The sequence below is a fragment of the Telmatherina bonti genome, assembly GCF_933228915.1.
Source record: "Telmatherina bonti genome assembly, chromosome: 8".
NCBI lineage: Eukaryota > Metazoa > Chordata > Actinopteri > Atheriniformes > Telmatherinidae > Telmatherina > Telmatherina bonti.
In genome coordinates, this window is record NC_136626.1 from 19,384,145 (window position 1) to 19,400,502 (window position 16,358).

General features: G+C 38.8%; 1 protein-coding gene across 5 annotated transcripts in view; it reads right to left on the bottom strand.

Moving 5' to 3' along the window:
- Positions 1 to 541: 541 nt before the first annotated feature.
- The window catches only part of opa1 (OPA1 mitochondrial dynamin like GTPase), a 33,042-nt gene continuing 17,225 nt past the window's right edge, over positions 542 to 16,358 (bottom strand). For 4 of the 5 annotated variants that reach the window (XM_079245430.1, XM_079245428.1, XM_079245429.1 and 1 more), the window contains 3 exons: positions 15,950 to 16,060; positions 2,486 to 2,559; positions 542 to 2,400 (listed from right to left, as the gene is read on the bottom strand). In XM_079245430.1, coding sequence (XP_079101556.1) covers positions 2,495 to 2,559; positions 15,950 to 16,060 — 176 coding nt within the window. In that variant the 3' untranslated portion in view covers positions 542 to 2,400; positions 2,486 to 2,494. The remainder of the gene's footprint in view (positions 2,401 to 2,485; positions 2,560 to 15,949; positions 16,061 to 16,358) is intronic. The other variant, XM_079245427.1, reaches the window with a different exon arrangement.

The window sequence follows — 16,358 nt, forward strand, 5'->3', positions numbered from 1 at the left end:
GAGTGCAGTGATGTTTAGTTCTTGTGAATGCTGATAGTTGAGTTATTTATTTACACCATCTTCTTAAGAACCGCAACAAGCAAAAAACAAAAACACTCTCTCCTTCAATTCTGCCATGACTATTTCAAATGTCAGATTTGGAGAAAGTGTTTCATTGACATGTCTAATAACTTGTAATGCACAGAATTTAAATTTGCAATTCAATCATCTATTTTACGGTCAAGACTTTAGCAGAAATCAGATGCGTGTTCAATTCCCAATGCTTAAGATTGACAAAACAGGATTATTTAAAAACGTGGTTTAAAAAATAAGAAAGGGCATGAAATATTCTAAAATTAGTGTTCACACAGTCTTAGTCATGACATTTTTGCCTCTGGAGTCCAGAGCTTGCAGCTCTGTAATAAAGCTCAATCTAATGCAACACATAAAAGCTATCGAGCCATAAACCAAAATCAGACAGACAACAAATTCAGCATCAAATCAGGTTCCACCGTCACAAATGATTGTTTAAAGTTGGGACATGACAGATAACAAAAAAAAATCCTTTTGTCAACTTTATTTTCAATTTCATTTTGAACACAAATTAAATAAATAAAGCACATCTGATGGGGTACATCGTGCACAGATAACTTTCTACAACATAAAACATTTTTTTTCCAGCCAACTGACCAATTTTCTGTTACATAAGTGACTCACTCTGCATACTCATGCTGTACATGACAGTAGCTCCATGTCTGCCTGTTTACTTTCTCAGTGCAGAATGCACATAATTTATATATATATATATATATATATACCCATATACACTTATGAATGAATGACTGAATGAATAGTTGAACATCATTCAAGCCCTCCTTTCAGTCAAAAAGATAATCATTTACATCAATCATTTTGGAGGACAGAAGAATGAGCAGTCGTGGGCGACGGGATGAATCAGAGCGGGTGAAATGAAGAGGGTGCAGATAGCAGCATGTGAGAGGCTTTAAACTAAGGAAAGTAGGTGAATGACATATAGTGAAGCTTCCAGGCCTGAAAAGGCTTCAGGGAGTAGATAAAAACATACATTTTACTTGCAGGTAATATAGACATGTTCCTCTTTCATGATTCTGAGGACAAAATATTTTTTCCTGGCTTTGCAGTGTTTCAGCTCAAAAACTAGTCATAAACTGATGAGAGGATTATCACAAATGTATCTCTAGTGTGTGAAAACAGGTCGACAAATCATTACAGCCAAAAGTGTATCAAAGTGTGTGCAGTTGGAAATACATTAAGACTGTATTTACTGATGATGCAGGACTAACAACCAGGTCCAAAATGGAAAATTAAAGTGTTGTGTGACATGGGTCTTAAAATCTAAATCAATTCATCAAATTGTTGATGGCAGATTATAAAACCTGTTGTATGTCTTGAGAAAAGTCACTTTATTGTTTTTGCTAAATTTAATGTCTTTAATTCTCAAAAGCTTAATATTTCTTTTTAATCTAATTTTTAATTATTTAAAAGAACATGAGATAACTTTGCAGCCAATGGATGACATGTTATTAAACATACAAGAAAGTGGACTTAGATATTTTCAATATCATGAAGACATGATATTGAAAATAAACAGGACTTTTTGTGCATTTGGCAGACAAAAAAAATGCATCATTCACCTAATAAACCCATTCAAATAATAATAATATAATAATATATTACAGCAAACACTGTAAAAGCCAATCGTAATCCGCTAATGGGTCTTCACTGGTGATAAAAATGTGTTTAACTATGGAGAACTGAGGACTGAATCGGGAAATAAGCAAATTAAGTGCATCTATATCAAATGTTAACTGAGAAATTCTGTATTTTCAGGCAACATAACCTGGCTGATTTTAAGAGTACCAGAAGAGATAAAAGTTGTGTAATTCAAGGCTGTGGATTCCAACAGAACCAGTGCCAACAGGGGAACCTTACAGAGGACAGTGAATACACAAACTGTGTATGGTCACATATACGTAAAAAAAAGCCAGAAAGAAAAGCCAAAAGAAAAACAACAACAACAAAAAAAAAACCCAGAACAATGGATGGAGATAAACATGTACACAATCCTTATTTATTGAAAACAAGTGTTCAGACATCTGACAACACTGCAAGCTTTGCATTTTCCTTCTGCTCTGACGGTGTTTGGGCTCCTGTGCAGAAGTCCCTTTCTTGTCCCGAAGAAAAACGGGAGGATAGAAACCAAAGAAAAAGCCAGGAAATGGTTTCTTCATCTTATACTTCTGTGCACATCATCACTTCATCAGTGTCAAAGAGTGGACTAGAAGCCAAGAAAGAGGTGGTAAAATCAGAAGTGTTGAGGAAGAGCCATGGATCAATGACAGTCATTTACAGATGTGTTGTCTTGTTATGTGCACTCCCCTGCTGTGATCCAAATATTCTATGTTAATCACACTGTAAAGATGAAGAAAGAATGGAATAAACTTACGATTGAGGTAATTACAAATACCTGATTCTGTTATTTTTCGTTGTGAAGAGCTTCTATAAAAGCTTCAAGTTTCTCCTGGATCTCTCGAACTTTCTCTGCAAAGAAGAGAAAAATGGGGTTAGCTTGTCAAAAATAACATCAAAAACCTCGTTTGAATAGAAACAATCAAACAAACAAATATCAGCAGTCATTTTAGAGCAACAGTTGCTCATCTATCAAATAAAGCTTATATCAGGGGTAGACAACCCCGGTCCTCAAGTCCCACAGTCCTGCAAATGTTTCCCTGCTGCAACACAGCTGATTCAAATTAATGGCTAATTAGCAGACTTGTGCAGAGTTTGATGTCAAGCTCTCCACAAGTCTGCTTATTAGATCTGATGTGTGCCAGGTGTGTTGCAGCAGAGAAACTCCTAACGTTTGCAGGACTGTGGGACTTGAGGACCGGAGTTGCCTACCCCTGGCTTACATTGTAATTTCCAAACTGTTTATAGTCTACACCAAGAAATCTTACTAACAAGTAGAAAAGCTTCATTAAAGTTAGCAATATTTCCTGAAGTAGCCATCACAGTTAAGTATATAGGAGACTCAGACCGTGCAATGATCAAAGAAATTGTAAAAAACCCAAGAGCGACACCTCAAACTAGACAAGAATAGCGAGCTTATTAAATTCTAAATTCATGGAAGCACAAGTAGAAAAAGTTTGACCAAAGTTGGCTTGTTGGAAGAAGTTGCAAGAAGAAATTTTCATTTTTAAAAATTGAGGAAGCACAATGTTAGATTAGCAAAGCTAACCTAATAAATCTGGAATGATGCCTTTTAGACAGATAAGTCCAAATTGGACATGTTTGATTAGAATTCACAGTTCCACATTTGCTGAAAAATAAATGCCATATGTCAGCAGAATTACTTTATACTATCAAAAAGAGGAATGATGGGGCCTTGTTTGGCATCCATGGGCATCTTGCAGTCTTTGAGTTGACCATAATCCAAAGAAAAATGTGAGCAAAAACAGTTAAAGCTTGGCTGAAATTTTGTCTTGCAACAAGAAAATAATTCCATGAAAGCCAAAAAAATCTGATACTAAATTTCTGGAAAAGTTTTTTTTTTTTTTTTTTTTTTAAAAAGACTTTTGATCTCAAGAAGACTGAAATGCAGTGGCAAGACTTCAACAGATTTGTGCATGTATGAATACCTGCATACATCACTGATCTGATGCAACCCTGTAAAGAGTGGAACAAAGTTCTGCTCTTCTTCAGAACAATAACTCCACACAGAAAATTATTTAAAGTCATCTCTGCCAACGGTGGCTTTGCACTTTACAATCTACTTCTGTCCTTAGTTCATGTAAACGAAATAACAATGTAACACGTCATACAATGCTGTTCATTTGAGGATCATTTATTCATAAATAAAAAAGCTGGTTAGAAGCAGATTTTTTTTTCTTAAGTTCTGATACGAATAATCATACTATTATGTTATGAAAGCAATTAAATATACACACAAAAGTATGCGAAAAACCTAATTTTCACTCATCCTTGTAATAGCTGCAGGTAGAAATTCCCTCACACTTTTCACCAAAACACCAGATGGCTCGCTGACTGTGACAGCCAAACCTCAAGGCAGACCTCCTTTACACATGTGATGATGAAGGCTTCTGTCTCCACATCAAAGCTGCCACCATGCTTTTTTTTTTTTTTTTTTTAAGTATGTACCTTCTGGGCACATTACTAACAGACAGAAGGAGAGACACCATAACAATATTTCACATGACAGCGGGGAAAATCAAGTGGAGAAAGAGTCGCTCACTCATTTTCACGATTAAACTCTATTGTCCAGACACTGCATAAGAAGAGAAATCCTTCCACTCAACATGTACCGTCACACGAGATGAGCAGGTTAGCCAAAGCAGTTAATCGCTGATTAAACAGTGGCTAAAGCAAGTCTGTGGGCCAAGGCGGAGAAAAGGAAGCCATGGCTTGCATTGCCAGATGCACCTCAGGGTCTGGCTGCCTCTTCAGCTTCCCCATCAACCTCGCTAATCTGTGTGGATCTCCCCCAAGCACAAACTCAAACACCAGTTCTGAAGAACAAACTAGCGCTGCTCTATCTTGATCAATCAGAAACATGAGATCCATAGGAGAAGCTTTGTCGATTGTTTTCCTACGAGGAGACCAACTGAAAACACAGCTTTTCAAAGACTTCTTTAGGAAGATAAATCATTGTGGTTTGGACCTCAGAGCACCAGTCCCAAGTGTCCATTTCACATCAGCACAAAGGTGATAACTGTGCATGCTTTGGAGTGAAACATAATATCATCCTCAGTGGGCTTATGAGAAGCTTCCTTTGATGGGAGCACTGCTGTTGAGGTATCCCTTTTTTTAATGGATGGAAAGCAAAGCGTTGTGAGGAGAGGTGAAGCAATACACCCACAAACTGGCAAAACGGAGGATAGGTGGCCAAAAAAAACAAAAATGCCAAACAAAAGTAGAGAGAGTTGGGGGAAAAAAGTGACTGAGCCAGAAAGTTTGTCTGTGAAAGAGACACAATCACCCTAATGACTTAAAATCCAGCAAGAGCTGTACAGTCTTGCCACTTCCACCTCCTTTTCACCTTCCTACATGTTCCCTGCTGGCAGGTGGCAGAAGAAAAAAATTCCCAGCCTTTGATACTCTGTTAACACACTCAGGCAAAATGGCAGGGTGTAAGGGGGAGATTACTACATCTAATGGAGGTATTAAAAAGGCCTGTCGGGGGGGGAACACTGACAAGTCACTGCAGCAGGTGTGGGGTTGAATGAAACATAACACTGTGGTACGCCACTGCAACATGCAGCCCACCGCAGGGCATGGCTCAAAGGCAGCTCACAGATTAGGCTACGTGTCCCGACCGCAAGACAACATAACTCAATCCAAGCCAGAGCAGGATTACCAACATCTGTCTGACCAAAAGAAAAGAGATGGGAGGTATTGGGGGGGGGGGGGGGGGGGGGGGTTACTTGGTGCAGGGAAAAAGAGGGTAGTGGCTGTCAGTGCATCAAAAACCTGGGAAAACCCCTGGCTCAAGCTTCAAAGTTCCTTACTGGTTTTAGATGTAGCTGATGGGAAGGTGCTCACCGGGTTGCTAATATAGTCCTCTTACTGAAGGTCACACGCAGGGAACCTAACAAATGGGGGCAGAGAAACGGAAGACTCGGGACTAGAAGTTTGACTGGAGGACTTCATATTTCTGACTCTCACAACAGATAACCCATAAAGACTTAGCTTAAGCCGACTTTCCTCTAATTTTCTTGAATGAGTGGCTAAAAAGACCAAATATGAACCCTGGTATGATTTCGAGTTAAACGTTTACATGTGCCAAATGACATACATCCCATGTCTCTTGAGATATTTTGTAGAGTACATACTATAAATCAGGGCAGCAAAATCTATTAACTATTTTCATACAATAAAATGCTTAATGACATTGGAATGAGTCCTCAGCAACTTTTAGGAGCCCAGGAGGCCATAAGTATGTCTGAATGGTGTCTTTCAGAGAACCTAATATTCTTGGGATAAAAACTGTGAGAAAGATATTTATTTCTCCTAACACCATCTGTTTGCAACAAAAAGACCACAGCATGAGAAGGATTTCTTTTCACCATGCTGTGAAAATGAAAAAAAAAAAAGAAAACAAAAAACAGTGGACAGTCACTACTGCCCGTTTCTTGCTGTGCAAAGGGAGTAGCGATTTAAAACTCCATTTAGGCTCCTGTTTACCTAAGAGATGAGCCCCAAAACACAGTCATTCAACCGCTCACCCCTTTATCTGGTCATGAATATTCCCATAATCCTCTAGCCTCTATCCCAGAGGCCCCTTCTTTAAGATGTTTGGTACTGTGTGGGTTGCCGAGGGTGGAGGGATGCTGGCAGGCTGAGAGAAAGAGAGGGAGGCCTTTTCCCCAAATCCTCTCTTTCAAGCTCTTCTTTCAGCTGATCTCCACATGAAATGATATCTCATTCACTGGCACTCTGCAGAGATCCCCCAAGTCCGCTATGGTCAGTGCTGGCAGAAGGAGGACTGAGCAAGAAGGCTTTTAATTGACCTGTAATTAGACTATGTGGCCCTGCTGGACATGTAGCCAGTTCAGGGTGGAGGAGAATGGGAGGAAAAAAGTGGGAGGGAGAGGACAAGGAGGCCTTATAACCAATTTCATTCTTACTGGATATGGCTATTGTTCTTCAGAGGATGTGAAAGGGACGAACCATGAAGAATGAGTGTCTTTAAAAAACAGAAGAAGAAGAATTGGTGACCTGAGTAGATGAAAACTGTAGCCAAGGTTGAAGCCGTTTCAGCATGCTGCCCTCAGAGGTTGTACTGACAAGAAAGCAGCAGTTCTCAGCATGATTTTAAGAGACAATGTGGAGGTTTGGTTCCTGTCCCAACCTGTCATCATTAATGACGACACTGGTTATATTTTGTGACTGCCAAGGTTGCAGCGTAGGTGGGGGAACGTGAACGTTTAAATGCCCTCTTTCCACGTCTGAAAGCTGATCTCTTAATGTAACAAACAGAAAAGTCTTTTTCTTCAGCGTGCTGCTTGATTTGTCGCTAAAACTGTATCGTCATGCTATAAAAACCTGGCCACAGGAGACAGAGACGTAGGGAGGGCGAGGATGTCGACGGCCCAAATGGCATGTCAGTGACAGAGCAATGAATCAGCGCTTGCACTCATGGCTCTTATCTAGAAAACAGATGCCTGGGAGAGAGCAGCACAACCTGAGGAGAGGTATACATAAGTCTGAAGGGGTCAAAGCTTGGGGTCAGTCAGAGGGCAGACGACACAAAAAACAGCTAAATTCAGAGAAGTAACAGCTCAGGGAATATCCCCATGTGTGATACAAAGAGGATGAAATTAACATGAACGTCTTGGGCAGGTGGGGGCTGTTCTTGTGGGAGCAGGGCTCCATCCTCATAATGGTAGGGGAAAACACTGAATTTTAAAGTCTGATTGCGACAATATCATTGGATGCACAGGTTCACAGAAAAGATTATCAACAGTTATTGTCAATAGTACCTTATGAGTAAGAAACACACTGTAACAGGAACTCATGACCTCAGTCTGTCATTAAAAACCACCCCTCCTCTTTTGAGTACGAGTATGACTCAAAGTGTAAATCATAGCAAGAGTCTGAAGTTTTCCAAGAGCCACCTTTTGCACTCCAATAGAGGCATGTACTGAAACTAAATGTTAATCCACCTTGAGGATCCACATGGGCCAGGGGATTTTGGGTCAGGAACCCCATTTTTAGGTGAAATCTTGTCGCAATTCCTCAGAGTAACTCTCTTCTGTTTTCCAAAGCTGTGTGGAAGAGGTTAACTGCTGATGGATTTTAGTCGGCCCGTGTGAGTACACTGCTTTATGTCTGAAAGCACTTGCATACATGCCGGTCTCCAGTTTTCTAACCAATTCTCAGCTTTGGAATAATCCCAAGCAAGCTGATTAATAATTGTAAAAGAGGCTTGTTTCAGACTTTCACACTCTCTACAGTAGTCTGATAGGATCTAAACGTGTTAGCTTCAAATGATTACCAACTTGATTGTTTATGGCAAAGTTGTGACAGAAATCTATGGGTTGAATCTGGTTACAGAGGCTCTGACTACATGCACAAAAATAATCAAATCCCTACATTATTCTGTATAAGACATGGTTGTGTTAATAGCACTTTCTAATTATCTTAACCCAAACATTTTCATATTTTAACTACTCTCTCTCCACCACCGAAGACGACTCATACCTGCAATCTCAGCTAATCTACTGGCAAATACTTTGTCTGCTGTAGTTTTCCATCACTGTCATCCATCTGACAGAAGGAAGCCAAGAATGAACGTCAAAATAAAAGTGACACACGTCTTCATAATTGCATAGTGTCACTTAAGCAGACTGATGAGCCAATTAATTATATGGATCTTCTGTTTTAAAGGGGCCACAGAGATAAAAACAGGTCGGCTGCCCTCGTACTGTAGTTACCCTCAGGTGTCCCCAGCTGCTCGAGAGAACACACACACTTTCACATCCATAAAACACGAAGGAAACACACCTAGAATTCCATTAAGCCTCCAGAGAAGGCCTGTCCACGGTGGACTTACTTGGCTGCAGGTGTTAATCTTGAAAATACCAACAAGGTTGTATCCGTGCTTTCACATGTATCATAGTATATAATAATAAGGCACTACGTAAATACAAAATGCCAAAACAAAGTTTTCTTAAAGCTAAACACAAAATGTCAGTGTCATATAAGAGTTCATCAATATAAATGAGTACAAAACAATACACCAGTTTTTATTATTATGGCATAACAATTCTTGCCATAATAAAAGCTGCTGTTTATAGCTGAGAAATAGCTGTTAGAATGTAGCATAATTACAACATTACTAATCTTGTTTTATTGCTGTTTTAAGTAAAAATAATAGCTGAAAATGCTTCTCATTTGTTATAAAGTCTCTAGCTGGGTCAAATTGTCTTAAATAAGGAATGGTGGGAAAAAAATCCACTAAAGTTTGATGTTCGAAACGGTTAAGGAGAGAAACGGTTAAGGAGATTGGGAATATGGTTTTTCTATTATCTCAACTTAACCAACACCTGTTGTCAAATATTTGTGTACGTGTGTGTGTGTGTGTGTGTGTGTGTGTGTGTGTGTGTGTGTGTGTGTGTGTGTGTGTGTGTGTGTGTGTGTGTGTGACTGACAGTATGATGAGTGGGAATGGTCCCTGTTGGCTAAACTGTGCTGGAAACATGTGAACAGAAGCCTTGCTGAACTTCCCCTGTGATTACCGCACATCTCTCTTACTCTTGTTTTCCCATACTTGCACCCGCTCTTTCCCTGAGTGGAAACAGAGACGGCTTCTGAGTCTCGTGTATAATAGTTTTTGTTTTTAAAATGTCATTTACATTATCACCGTTTCATTGGTTGTCACCTAAAACACAACCGATTGCCCTTCACAAATCTGCTTGGCTTATTGCACAGGTTTTTGACACCCAAAAACGATACATTTTTGTTACAGCAACCATTTAAACTGAATGATGAAGTCTGAATATTGTTAGAAAATTAAATGACAATTTAGCCGAAAGTTTGATTATTTTTCTCTTTTCCTCAGTTGAGCTTCATTCAAACTTGTCTCAATTTGTTTAGCAGGCTTTTTTTTTAAAAAATTATTTATTTACAAAAAAAAAACCTTGTCAATCACATCCTGGATAGCCCAATTTGTCAATGTACTGTATATCTGTGCAATAGAAAGATGTTTCTGGTGTTGATGTGAGAGGGAGGATGGATGGACTGGAGTGTAGGCAGGAAGTGAGAAGTCATGGGGGAATAAAGGAGGAAAGACAGATGATTGGAAAGTGAAAAGAGAAGCAGGTCATGACGTTTGTAAATGATGGCAGCTGGCTTGATAGAGCTTGGATGAGAAGTAAGTAGAAGAAAAGAACAAGGTTAGAAAATAACAAAACTCTCGTAGTGCAAGATAAGTTATGAAAATTATGCCTAATTGCTGGATATATAATGTATTTGTTGAGTTCTTAAACTAATTTAAAGATGACAAACCTGCCTGTATAACACAAGATAAAGAAATGATGAATAACGGAATCAGAGACTTCCAGAAAACCAGATAAGATGATGAAAGCTTTTTTGATTTTCTGAAAACTGTGGACACAGTGGAGATTGCAGTCTTGAGGAAACATTCATAAAGTATAATAAAGATTAAAAAACATGAAAAGTTCTACATAATCCCTGCTAGTGTTATGATCACTCTAAATCTACTGTCTGTGTACTTGAAACACCCAATAATAAAATGGATCATTAGCCAACAGCCAGCAGTTTACTCCTCTGTGGGAAACACTTGTGTTGCTTCACATATGAACCGTTTACAGAACCACACTATGACGTTGTGTATATTTAATTCAGAGACGATAATATGGAACAAGAAAAGAAGCAATAAAGAAAAGAAAAATTCAGAAGCAATAGAATGAACATGAAGGAGTGATGGAAAACATTGAGTTTAAAAAAAAAAAAATCAGCAGCTAAATCAAACAAATTCAAAGAACATAATGAACTGCATGCTCACTACCTCACTGCAAAAAAATGAAAAGAATTTTTTAATAAATGATAATGAGTTGAAACATGATATAACCCATGTTGCTGCTAAGTTGCAAATAATGAGCAGTTGTAATAAGGGAATGATAAACCAGAGGTGTGTATCTGTAAGCTTTGTTGTGGCAGTTTGCGATGCGGCTCACCTTCATACTCTACTTTGTTCTTCAGCAACAAACATATACAGCTGGATTTAAAGTGAACATGCTTGAAAACATGCAACAATGAAATTTCTGCATTAATGACCAGTTATCAGAACTTACTATTCCAACAATGGAGCACAAAGTGATGCCATTTCCTCTCCTGCCCCTCAGCAAGCCTTCAGGAAATCAACTAATCAGATTAAAGTTCAGCCAAATGCTCTAATTCTCAGGAGGATGCTTCCCCCAAGAGGAAAAAACTAAAATCATTACATTTGGAGTTATAAAGGGTGCATGTAATGGATGTATTAAAGATTAAATGAAATGACAATTTCTTTAAAAAAAAAAAAAAAAAAAAAAAAAAAAACCAAAAACACAAAAACAACAAAAACAAAAAGGTTATGTTGTGTCCATTTAAAAGCCAGACAAAATACACAAACTAAATGAAATGTTTTAGCGATAAATGACACTCATTGATACTGTCTTTCCTGCAGCCACGTGCAGACAGCACCCCAAGATGACACGTCATTTCTTATAGGAGGGGGAAAACAGAGAAGCATATCTCATCGAGCCCCCACTAATCACTCTGAAGAAAGCTGCTCAAAGGAAGACGAGGGGGAGGAGATGAAAGAACATGAAGTGTGAGGCTGAGAGAGCATTCCTGTGAGCAAGCCCAGACAACCAGAGCTTTATTGTATTCTGCTTCCACACCAGAAACAGGAGAAAGTGAATGCATGTGCAAACATGCAAACACTTAACACATTATCACCATTTTCAGAGCACCTTCTGTTGACACCTCTCATTCCTTACCCCTCAGGTAACCTCACGACACAAAGGCTAAATCCATAATTTTCCAGGCATTATTGCATTCATCAATGCCAGCAAGCTTCCAGTGAAGATTATGTAGTTAAAGTAAGACATGTTTGATAGCCAGGTGTTCATCAGCTCTCACAGGGAAAAAAGCCATTGCTGGCTAATGGACTTGAATTTGGAAGTCAAAATAGCAAAAAATGTAAAATGCTTTGATTTAAATTTCATATAACGTCAGTGAATATATGAATAATTTTTTAAGTACCGGTTGGACAACTGGTTTTTTTTTTTTTTTTTTTAAATCACATTTCTTAAAATTTGCCTAAAACACTCTTACTTTGATGTACATTTTTAGCTCATTTGTTATTAAAATATTCACAAAATAATAATAATAAAAACAAAAAAAGGTAGCTGGTCCAAACAGTTTAAGTAAATCAGCAAACAACCTCTCCTATAGAGGATGACATAGAGGAGGATGGGGTTGAGGGGATGAAAGAGTGATTTAATGCTGAAGTTACTCATCAAACAGCAAACTATGCAAGCAAATACAAAACATTTACTTGCTCTAGACTATTACACGATGATTCCCAAAATTCCTAACTTGAAATGAGCACAGCCATAGCATCCTACCTTCTTTGAAGAGAGAAACAGTATCTGTTATAAAAGCCAAATTATTATTTTTTACTAACAACAAAATGTAAAGGTGATGATTTCTGTTCATGACCGTAGGTTCTCTTTTCTGTAGGAGTGTTTACATTATCACAAATAACCATCAACACTTCATGAAAAACATTCTGGAAACACTGAACTTTTTTGCACACAAAGCATCATCATATTTTTCCAGTGCACACACACAGGGCACTGTTTCTATATGGGCCAATGAAGCAGTGACAGCCCAGTGGTCTCCTTTCTGTGCTCACGCATTAGACCTGGGCTTTGCTCCAGAGACGGCGCTGTGCCATACAGCTGGTCTGGCACACGCTCACAGACACACACACATACACCTCTTTGCAATGTACACTGTACCATTCATTAAAGGTGCTTTCACACTCTCACTCACTGACACACACACCTGACCTCTATTTGTAACCAGAGCAATGTTGAGCCTGTCTGCAAGTAGGGGCAAATGGAGCTTAACAGCAGACCGCCCCTGGGAGCACATTTCTGCCTTTGTTAAGTGTGTTTATCCTTTCCCCTGTCTCCAGCACTCTCTCCCTTACTCTCCTCTCCTCACTCCATTTTTTTAAACAAGTTGTCAGGTGAAGGTCTCCTCCCTGACTTCTTATTCTCGCTCTCCTTCTGTCAAAAGGGAGGGAATGAATGGACAGTGAGCGAGTTTGCTGGACAGAACTGGATGGGGGCAGTGAAACATTGGAAGAAAAATCCAGAGAGATGGACTGAGGTTGGATAAAAATGGATGACTTGTGGGGTCGGGTTATGGTTTGTGCCTGAGGCAACCTAACCTGCTGTCACAGAAGAGGGATTAACATCTGTGAGGAAAGATAATTTCATAATACCAATAATAAGGCTGCTTCACAGACAGAAACAGACAAAAATCCCCATTTCTGCACAGCAACGCTCAACTGGAAAAAAAGTGTTTACAAGTCCTGTAAAAAGTTCTTAACCTTTAAATTAAATGGTGAATCATTGGCGTTTGTAAGTGGTCCCCTGACAACAACTTCCACACCTGATAACTGAAATGTGATAATTTTAACACCAGAGTGGACACAGTAAAACTGCAATCGACTTTGGATGCTTCAAGTTACAACTTCAAAGCCACAATGCCTCAAAAATGGCATGTCAGTATATGATCAGAGTCCAAAAGGTGCAATAAGTCACTAAAATAATTTATAGAGTACAGAAAACTTAAACTGAAGCTCCCCTCACATGATTCAGTCAGTCAGCCCATCAGCTGTGCAGGTCAGTATAAACTGATGAACCTACAAACCCAAGCCCACACACTTGGGTCTTTGGCTACACCAGGCAGAGAGCTCGGTGTCAGACGGCTAATGACCCAGACCCTCCACTCACCCACAAAATCTATCTGACAGACTGCCAAAGCTAAAAGTCTGGAACCTACATTTTCACAGCTGCTGGAAAAGAAAGAAAAAAGGTTTCATTTCAGAGTTCTTCAATATCACAGGAATCATTTCCAACAAACTCACTGGAGTGGCTGTCTTATTGGGGGAAGGTTTATGGATTAATTGAAGAATAGATAGACAGAAAATGCTCGTTCTTCGGCACTAATAAATTTCTCATAAATACAAAAATGAATAAGGGCTGTGCTTCATTTCAGCTGGCAGCCAGGAAACTACTTAGTTGGTATGACTGACTGAGATTTCCCATGTTGCCCATAAGCTCATAAGAGGTTACAGTGTGCACGCACAGGTGTGGTTCTTCCCTGTAAGATCCCATGGCAGATTCAAACCACATTCCCACATCTATGAGTGAAGGGAGGCTTTGGTGGTGGGAAGTGTGAATGTCACGCCTCTTTGGAAAAGTGCGGGATTGACTTGCCATAGAGTTTGCAAGGCCAGGCAGGTTTTGGGATTTTCAGACAGTGTGTGGCATGAAGACAGACTGTGTGTGTGTGTGTGTGTGTGTGCGCGCAAGTAATTGCTCCCATAGCCTGGGTTGGTGTCACAGATGATTTGGATTTACTTAAAAAAACAACTGAAAATGATGCGTCTTTGTGCTGTTGGAGAGTGCTTGACCCTACTGTCTTAAATCTACACAAGAAAATGATTTTCATTGACTCTTCATGGAGATTGTTATTACATGATTTGTTCATGAGTACAATTGCAGTAACATGGGTGTGGTGGTGTATTTTTCTAGATTTTTAATAGACTTACACAGGCATTTAAAAAGCATTCATGTTTTGTAAGGTTTGCCTGCACAACAGAAGCACTCTATAAATGAAGGCAAAATGGAATGTGACAGGGGATGCAATGAGTTTCAATAAACATAAAAAAAAGGGTTATTTAAATGTAGGAGAAAGTGACATGTCTCGTGTTTATTTAAACTTAAATACCTAGCCTAACATACCTAGAAACAGAAAGGATGCTACAGGAAGACATTGCTAAGGACAAGACAAGAAATCTCCATAAATTGATCCCTACTGTCAGAGATATGTGGATAAAATGCATCTAGCATATCTACTAACTAGGTTCCCTCCAATTTTAAAGATGCAATTGGTCAATGTTTTTACTCTTGAATTATTTCATATGCAAAATGTGGAAGTTTTCTAAAATTCAAACTTCCTAAAGAAAATATTTTCAGATTAACAGGTACGTTTCCCCCTCACTCATTGAGAAATGAACTTTCGTTGTAGGAATTTCCAACCATGTAACCTCTTTCTAAAAAAAACAAACAAAAAAAAAACATTAAACAAAATTACCAGTAAAAGAACTATTTCACAATACATTTAAGAAGAACTTTTTGAATACAAACATGTTTATATACTAATTGTGAACTTACATTTAGGAACAAGGCAAAGTATGATTTGGAGTAAATTTTATGCACGTCATACTATTGGCAGCAAAGTTAATCCTTAAAAACTTAGTGGTCTGCATGCACAAGTGGCAAAAGCACAGAAACCCTCTACATACATCTCTGCTTGCCAGGAACACTCAGCTCAAGCTGAGACCAGAGCAATTCTGGTGATGGCTCATTCAAGCCACATCCCAACCGCACGCAACAAATGCTGCATTCCTTTTGGGTCTGATGCATGACCTTTACAAAAAGAAAGATACTTTGAAATTATGAGTCACTAACTTGGGAAAAAATGGGGAAAAAGAAACCTTACTTTTAAGTGAATAACCAAGATTTAAGCATGCATCAATAACGATGGCAACAAGTTCATTTTTTAAAAAGTGGGTGCAGTCACAGTTAATGTTTTTAAATACACATGAAAAATTATGTAAGGCATTTTATATAGTGCTTTAACTTTAAGACTCAAGACAATTAATTAACGTGCTTGGGTAAAATACACAATACACAAGGTTTTTCAAAGAAACAGAGAAAGTTGAGGGTGGTCTTTGGATATCTTAGGAATCCTGCAGATAACACTAGCTTTTATTAGTGTGGTTATGTTAAAACCATGGTACTATATGTAAAGAAACGTCAGAGATCTCTGCAAAGTCAAGCCCTCTTTCAAAAAAAAAGCTGATCAAGTGGAGTAAAGCCACTTTAACCTGTTTGTGTTGTCAGATTGAGGCATTAACCGAGGTCGGCCTGAGTAGTTAATCCAGATTCCTGACACAATGCTGCCACCTACTGACAACTTTCTGACTTCATTTAACATTAACTCAATAAAACAGGCACTAAATCAGGTTGTGTGAGCATATCAGAAAGCATGGGAGTCAAGGAAAGAATGTGTGTTTTCTGCAGTGGGTGTGTTTGTTTCTTACTGAGATCCTCAGCCAGCTGGACTCTGCGGCCAGTAATGAGCTGCGTCTTTTTCTCCATGTCTTCCCCGAAGTCATCCAAGACCTCCTTCACATTTTTCTCCAACCGCCGAACTAAGATGAATAAAACAAGCCACATAAAAAGGATAATAATCAATGTTTAATTCCCTGCTGATGCACTGAATTTTTCTGTGCATGAATTATGTGATCAAGTCACTTTGGAATCATTAAAATTGACGAGAGAAGAGCTGAGCTTTTATCACTATGGGCATGTTTAAGATACTGGCAGTGGGATCGATTTCAATACTAAATACATATTAATGACATCTGGCTGAGTAAGTATCCTGAGTATAAACAAAGCTTGAACCAGAAGAAAAAGTTATGTTTCTGCCAAAGTCAACCCAATCTTCAC